General features: G+C 51.3%; 1 protein-coding gene across 1 annotated transcript; it reads left to right on the top strand.

Moving 5' to 3' along the window:
* Nucleotides 1–656: 656 nt before the first annotated feature.
* On the top strand, nucleotides 657–4,697 carry LOC112403812 (uncharacterized). The gene is given in 5 exon segments (XM_024751498.1): nucleotides 657–2,022; nucleotides 2,718–2,822; nucleotides 3,790–3,840; nucleotides 3,843–3,920; nucleotides 4,540–4,697. Coding segments are annotated over 5 exon segments (1,011 nt in total). The 5' UTR covers nucleotides 657–1,377; the 3' UTR covers nucleotides 4,672–4,697.
* The last annotated feature ends 3,489 nt before the right edge of the window (nucleotides 4,698–8,186 follow it).

Below are 8,186 nucleotides of genomic sequence, written 5' to 3'. Positions count from 1 at the left end.
CCATTCTTCCTTGTTGGGGCTGTCCTGTGCATTGCAGGGTGATTAGCAGCATCCAGTGGCCTTTATCCACTAGATGTCAGTTGCGCCCTCTCCCCAGTTGTGACAATCAAAACTGTCTCCAGACATTGACAATTGTCCTGGGGGGGGGTCAAGGGGCAAAGTCACCCCAGTGGAGAACCACTGCTTAACTGCTGCATAGAGTTCTACAGTGAGCACCCACCATCCTTCCTTATTCACACTTCCTATGATGGACACAAGACCTGCTGCAGCAGAACCCTCATTCTTCAGCTAAGAACCTGTGATGAACATAATCACCCACCAATAACTGGACCTGTATTCCAATAAGTAGTAGCAGTATTCCATAGGTGGACATATCACAACTGCTCTAATAATCTGCTCTTGAAGCACATTTATTTATTTATTTATTTTTATTTTTTGCTGGGTTGGGTCTTTGTTGCTGCGTGCGGGCTTTCTCTAGTTGCAGAGAGCAGGTGCTACTCTTTTTTGCTGTGCACGGGCTTCTCATTGCGGTGGCTTCTCTTTGTTGCAGAGCACAGGCTCTAGACACGCGGGCTTCAGTAGTTGTGGTTCGTGGGCTCTAGAGCGCAGGTTCAGTAGTTGTGGCGCATAGGCTTAGTTGCTCCGCAGCACGTGGAATCTTCCCGGACCAGGGCTCAAACCCGTGTCCCCTGCACTGGCAGGCAGATTCTTAACCACTGTGCCACCAGGAAATCCCTTGAAGCACGTTTAGGTTTTTTCTAAGTTTTCACCATTATATGCCATGGCTGCATGGATTTTATGAGACTTGGGCCTTTGAAGACCTGTTGGGCCTGCGGAGGACTGTTCTGTGCTCTGCCTTCTCTCCTCACTTCTGGCTCCGACCTTCTCAGCTCTACCCTTAGCTTTTGGGGAAAGTCATGATCTGCTCTGTGCCTTGGTTTCCCCACTGGTGGACTTCAGTGGAAACACCCGGTAGTTGCTCTCCTCCTCCCCAGTTTCTGAGTCTCCTGCAGAACAGGAGCCCCGCAGCCAAGGAAGGGCTGGGAAGTTAACATGCAGACCCCAGTAACTGAGGGAGTCAAGGAAAATGGGAGCCCTCAGAGGAAGGGGAGGCCCTTGCTCTTCCTCTTGTGAGCTGCTGCCTGGGGTTGGCCGTGTCAGCAGCCAGGAATCCCTGCCCTGATCCTGTTGGGGACAGCCTCCCTGCAGCAGGGAATGGCCTGGGGGAAGTGGACAGCGAGGCTTTCCCTGGAGAAGTTGCTGACGTCACATCCATGAGGGGCTGTGAGCCACGCATTGTCAGATCTCATGATTTTTTCAAAGTCAGGCATCCAGAGTTTTAAGGGTTGACAATCAGTATTTTAAAACGTACGTAACATGGTAGGTGTCAGCTTGAGTACAGCCTCAGATTGGACTGTCTCCTTGTGCTCTCAGCTGAGGAACTGTCACATAGAGTTCATGGATCCCAGACAGTTGTTTCAGAATCAAACCAGAACAGCCAGGCAGAGACGGCACAGAGTCCTGGACTGTCAGAGGTGGCCTCCTCGTGGCACAGGTAGGGACACTGAGGCCAGAGTGAAGGGACTTGCCCAGCATCACACACATCTCCTGCCCCCAGCTCAGGGCTGCCTCACTCCTAGGCCCTGGACTATAACCCAATCCTACTTGCCTCTTAGTCATTGGTATTTTGGAACATTGGCTAATACTGGGTGCCTAGCGAAGGAAAGGAGAGGCCCCTTTCAGGAAGACCCCAGCCCTGCATGTCATCAGCAGCCCTTGGGCAAGGCTGCCCGAGTAGCACCTAAAAGGGGCTGCAAGTGGCAGTGGATCAAAGAAGGGACAATGGCAGGGGCTTGGAGGGCACTGGTGCTGGTGGCAGGCTTGGCAGCAATGGCCTGTGTGGCCCAGCGCAGTCTGAGCTATGAAGAGATAGTCATCCAGGCCCTGCGGTTCTTCAACCAGGGGCGACAAGAACAGCGACTCTTTGGCCTGCTGGAAGCCATCCCACCACTGCCTAGCTTGGTGAGTGTTGGGGGCTCAGGCCCAGGAAGCGGGTAACACTCTGCCTTATAGCAGCCTGTGAGGACAGCAGGCAGGAGAGAATGCCTCGCACAGGCACAAAGTGCTTGGTTGACATTAGCTGCTGTTCTTATTATTATAATGTTTCTCCCCTCAGAAGATAAGACAAAGACCGTAATTTCTCTTGGGCCTGACAGCTGGCTAGCTGGTCAATTCCAGGCTTTGCCCAAGGATGAAATGTGGTTTCTGGGAGTCCAGCCTGCACCCAGGCCCTGGGCTTGTAGGAGCAAGCAGGGCTGTTTCAAAGGACAGACAGGAGCTGGACTGGTCTCACCGGCGCCTCATCAGGGCCTTCCAGTGTCCCCTTCCCACCCCATTATCTCTCTCCTGGCAGCTGAGCATGCGAGGCAAGTATTCTAGTTCCTTTGTCACAGAAGAGGAAACTGAGGGGCAAAGATGGGAAGTGACCCCTCAAGGTGGTACAGCCATGAGGTGTTAGCCTCGGCTAGTTTCCAGAAGCCCTGCACACCTTAAATCTCTGCTCAGGCCACTTGAAGAGGCTGCCTCCTTTGGGTGGAAAGTGCAGACCTCGGCTAAGCCCCTTCCAACTTGGAACTGTGAACTCTCTCCTCCTTGCCTTTGTTCCCTCCTCTGTAAAAGGGAGACAGATGATCATGAGTCTTCTCTTGATTTTTTAGAACTCCAACACCATGATCCCGCTCAACTTCAGGATTAAAGAGACGGTGTGCTTTTTGCTCTGGCACCGCCGACAGCCCCGAGAATGTCCCTTCAGGCCGGGCGGGGCGAGTCTCCCATCCCCTGGCTCCCTGCCCCCATGAGCAAGAGAAGGACCTCCCCTCTCTCCCTTCTCCCGGAGGCTGTATTTGCTTCCACCCTCCTCACCTTGCCAGGTGAAGTTTGATTATGGAAGGCATTTAAAAAAAAATAATAAATTTACTTATTTATTTTTGGCTGCGATGGGTCTTCGTCAGTGTGTGCTGGCTTGCGGGGGCTACTCTTCGCCGCAGTGCGCAGGCTTCTCATTGCAGTGGCTTCTCTTGTGGCGGAGCACGGGCTCTAGGCGCGCAGGCTTCAGTAGTTGTGGCACATGGGCTTAGTTGCTCCGCGGCATGTGGGATCTTCCCGGACCAGGGCTCAAACCTTTGTCCCCTGCATTGGCAGGCGGATTCTTAACCACTGCACCACCAGGGAAGCCCAGAAGCCATTTTTAAAATTGGGTTTTTCCTTACTGGTTTTTCTTACTACATGTAAATTATCAATTCTTATTAGAAAAACAATACATGCTAAAGAAATGACTAAATATTAAGAGAAAGAGGAAGGGGACCGTAATGCACCTAGTGATAACTGTTTTTCTAAAATTAGGAAAATAATATTTTGTTATAGCAAATTAACAAAATGTGGAGAAGCAAACTAAAAAACAAACAAAAACCCCCTGCAACCCCACTACCCAGGAGGAGACAACATTAACCATTGGTGAATCATCTTCTGTATCTTTTTTATGTACACACGAGTGTTTTAAACAAATATAGCTTCCTCTGAGGCTAATTTTGGAGGCCTTTTCCCGTTTAATATAACTTGCATGAGAGTCCTTAATTTTACTGGGTGTTCACGGAGCCCGCCCGGGTCCCCCCAGCGTTCGCCGCTCCCGCCTGGCTCTGGGGGGAGGATTAGGGAGGGCGCCGGCTTCGGGAGCCTGGGTACCTGGGCAAGAACGTCAGCCACCGCGCTCCTGTGCTCACTGACCCGCAGGAAGAGCGGAACTGCACGGGCATCTTCTTCATGCTGCAGCACATCCTTCCGTCCCTCAACCATCCCTCAACTGCCCTGGGGACCCGGACCACAAGCGCGAGCTCAAGCCGGAGATGAGCCCCTATGCCCGCGCTGGCCCCAGTCTGTTTCCGTCGCGGGCGGTGCTCTGCCCGGTGACCGCCGATGACCGAGGGGCCCTCACCCGGGCCACTGACTTCGGCGCGTGGGGCCTCAGTTTCCTCCTCTGGAAACCGGGCCGATCGAGCCCTTCTAAACGCAAGTCGTCGGGAGGGGAAAGGCTTGTGGAGTGTGAGGCGAGGTTGGACCTTGATGACTGCTAGTCGTTTGGCAGGAGGGGTGGGGAGGAGAGACTGGTGGTTGAGGCTAAGGGGCGTCCTGGGGGTGAGAGGGAGCTCAGACTTCACAGGACACTGGCTCTGCTCTGGGCCCTGAGCTCTGGGAACCCTCCTCCACATCCCACATTCGGAAAAACTGAAGCCGGAGGTGCAGCCTCCCAGCAAGTGAGTGGAATAGCCAGAGAGGAAGTGAGCGGCAGAGTTCAGGCCTTCCCAGGCCCTCTGGGCTCCGAATGGAAGGGCCTCACTGGGGACCACCTCCAGCCCCATCACCAACATCACTTTCGGTGCCTCACATTCATCCCCACCTGGAGAGAGGGGCCACAGGCAGGACAGGAAAGGGGGCCAATCAATGAGGGTGATCACGTCTGCATCACTTCTGCAGGTCTACCAGGTGAGGCGTTCTGCTGGGTCCCCTGGAGCGGACACTCCAGGAACTGAGAGCTCCCAACTGCCACCTGCAGTCAGGGACCTGTACGAGAAAGCCAAGCACGACATCATCACCAACATACTGAGGAATTTCTAGGGCTGCGGAAGGGAAGGGATGCCCTGCAACCCCACCACAACCTCTTATTCCCACCCATTCTCTTCCTCTGCTACCCTCAGCACTCCCTTTCCTGCAGTCTGAGCCCACCCATACTCCTCTGCATTCGCATACCTGCTTCCCTCTGTCTGGAATTCCTGCCCATCCTGTGTCTGTAAATCCTGCTCATCTTTTAAGGCACAGCTCCAAAGTCACCTCCTCCAGGAAGCCTCTCTGTTCTTCCCTGGGCAGCAGAAGTGTCCTTCCCTCATCTGTGCATTCATGATCCCCAAACCATTACCTGGCATTACCTGCTGTGTCCCAGGCTCCGTAGCACTGTATTTACTCACAGCTGAGCCCTCCTCAGCCAGCTGCAGGTGGCTGGGGAATGACTATCTCAGCAAAGTGCTCCTGAATCCTGGGAGGGCAGTTCCTTCTGTGCAGGACCCTGAGCGCCCTTGTTCCCTGCCCAGTCACTGTGACAACTAAATGTCCCTTCATATATCCAGGTACCTCCAAGAGGGGGTCAGTCCACTCTCTGGTGAGAGCCACAGGAGAGAAACTCAATGAAACGTTTCTAAAATAAATGATTACATGAATGTGAATGAATAAGGTGTTAGAGCTGGGCCAGCTGGACTTGGGGTGAGGAGACAAATGAGACAGGTCCTGGGGGTGATTCCACTGTGCACCATGGGAACACAGACTCCCTGAGGTCAGGGCAGGGACAAAAGAGAAACACGGGTTGGGGGGGCATCCAAGGGCTTTCCTGGAAGCTCAAGAAGGCAGAGTAATCTGCCCCCAGCCTCCTCAACCACCTTTCATTCCTTTATGCTTCCTTCTTTTATCTAAGCTCCAGCCAGAACCTCTCCCTGAACCCCAGACTCGCATTTCAGATTGCCTCCTGGACGCCTCCCCATGGATGTCCAAGGTGTGCCACACACTCAGTATCTTCCCTCCAAACCATCCTTCCTACAGCCCACCCTAGCCCAGCTGATGGCAGCCTCCATCCAAGCACCTGAGCATCTGGCTCTCTGCTGTCTTTCACAGCCACATCTGGTCCACCAGCAAACCTTGGCCTTGGTTCCTGATGCATCCAGCCCTGACAACAGGGCCTGACACACTGCAGTTGCTCAGTAAATACTTGTTGAATGGATGAATGCCCTTTTCTTCTCACTAGTAGGCTCCTTTTTCAAGTCTTTGCTACAGAAATATCTGTGGGAAACTCTCATTTGAGGGGCCATGGTGTAGAGCCCCTTGGGGAAATGGGTTTTTTAGTAATTATCCCAGGAAAGCCAAGGACTCCTCTCCATTAATGATAATAATAGCCACGATTTATGAATGCCACTTCCCATACAGTGAATGGGAATACACTTCTCAGGTCTCAGAATTGCGTTGCAAGCTGCATGCATCACCTGCAACTTTTAGTGAGAAAACTAAGCCTCAAGGAAATAGGTTAACTTGCCCATAGTCCACACTCCAATTCCCTTGCCACCTAAATCTCAGGTAGCCCCACTGGTGGGCAAGAGGGGGTGGGGGATGCTGCAGGGAGCAACCCTGGGGTGGGAAAGGGGCAGGTTTGGGCTGAGCAGGATAAACTAGACCCCAGACCCTCTCCCCATGGTGGGACAATGATGTTCAGCTGGAGAAGGTCACTTCTAGCTCCTGCAGAGAGCAGAAGGCACCAGCACCGCAGGCACACCACCACATATCACTCCCTTGCCTGACCCCCACCCCGAAAGAGTACTTCCAGGTCTCATCCAGGTCTTCTGGGGGGTCCTGGACACTAATGGGCTGAGCAATTTCTCTCAGGAAGCTCAAGGCTCATCTATGGTGGTCAATGCCACATTACACAAGGCCCATCATGTCGTACCCCGCAAGAGGGCAGGCCTGTAGGATCAGCCACAAGACTCTGCTGGGGCCACTCTGCTGTATTCTCATAGCCCAGACACTATCAGGCCCTGAAATAGTATCAAGGCTCCAAATACAGCTCAGCCTCTTGGCCTTGGCAGCTTCTGAAAGTCTTCAGGCCCACAGAAGCAAGACCAAGAAGGAAAAATTCACTGGGGGTTGGGGGTGGGAACACAATGGGTGAATAGACCTCTAGGGCAACATCTAAATGGCTGCAGGAATCAAATTTCATTCCTCATACATACAGGTACAATGTGAGTTTTATTTTTAAAAGAAAAAATGACTTCACAGTCATTTTACGGCCCATTTTACAACCAGCTTATTCTCATTTAACCTGTCAGCTAACACACTTCAGTCACTATTGACTCACCCCATGTTTTTTTCTGTGTAATTCTCCATTGGGTGGTTAGACCTCCATTTATTTAAGTCACTCCTGCTGTCGAAGTTGTTTCCATTTTGTTTTGCTTTGAAATTGCTGTAAACAATGGTGAGATGAAAATAAGTTCCTAGAATGGAAATGACGTCAAAGTGTATGACCATATTAAGAATTTAGGGGCTTCCCTGGTGGCACAGTGGTTAAGAATCCGCCTGCCAATGCAGGGGACACGGGTTCAAGCCCTGGTCCGGGAAGATCCCACATGCCGCAGAGCAACTAAGCCCGTGCGCCACAACTACTGAGCCTGCACCATAGAGCCCGCGTGCCACAACTACTGAGCCCGTGTGCCACAACTACTGAAGCCCGTGAGCCTAGAGCCCGTGCTCCGCAACAAGAGAAACCACTGCAATGAGAAGCCCACGCAGTGCAACGAAGAGTATTCCCCACTCACCACAACTAGAGAAAGCCCGTGTGCAGCAATGAAGACCCAAGTCAGCCAAAAATAAATAAATTACTTAATTAAAAAAAAAGAATTTATCGTATTGCTAAATTACTATCTAGAATTATAGACAGTAGTTTAGCAATATTGCTCTTCTGGCAGTTTTATTTATGCTGCTGGGAAATAGGGAATTGCCTGAGTACCGAATAGGGGAATGGTTAAGTAATTTGTATTATATTCACTGAATATTGTACAGGCTTTAAGATAATTTGAAGACAATATTATATCAAAGAAAATGCTTGTGTTAGACTGCAGAAAGCCTGATTAAAGAAAACAGGGACAGAAGGCAAAAAGAGCTCAAGTTACATGAAAGGGGATAGCCATGGATACAGGAGTGACAGAATTTAAGAGCTTATGACTACTTACAACCACAGAGAATATGAAAACCTGGAGGAAATGAATGCTTTCTTAGCTAAACATGATTGATCAACATTGACTCAGGACCTGAAGGGGAATATGTGAAAAGGCCCATTTTCTCAGAAGAGTCTGGAGAGGTGATTAGAGTTCCAGGACCAGATGGTCCACAGCTGAGATTTATCTAGTCTTTAGAGTGGGGCTTCTCAATGTACATAACAGTCATCTGAGGAGTCTCATTAAACTATAGACTCCAGCCCAGTAGGCCTGGGGTGGGCCCCAGGAATCTGTTTTTGTAACTACGTTCCAGGTGATGCTGACACTGCTGATCCATGAACCACACTTGGAACAGGGAGGCTTTAAAGGACATATAATTCCAAA

The sequence above is a fragment of the Neophocaena asiaeorientalis genome, unplaced genomic scaffold, assembly GCF_003031525.2.
Source record: "Neophocaena asiaeorientalis asiaeorientalis breed wild unplaced genomic scaffold, Neophocaena_asiaeorientalis_V1.1 scaffold221, whole genome shotgun sequence".
NCBI lineage: Eukaryota > Metazoa > Chordata > Mammalia > Artiodactyla > Phocoenidae > Neophocaena > Neophocaena asiaeorientalis.
The sequence above is the reverse complement of the archived record's forward strand: the minus strand, read 5'-3'. Positions and strand labels throughout refer to the sequence as shown.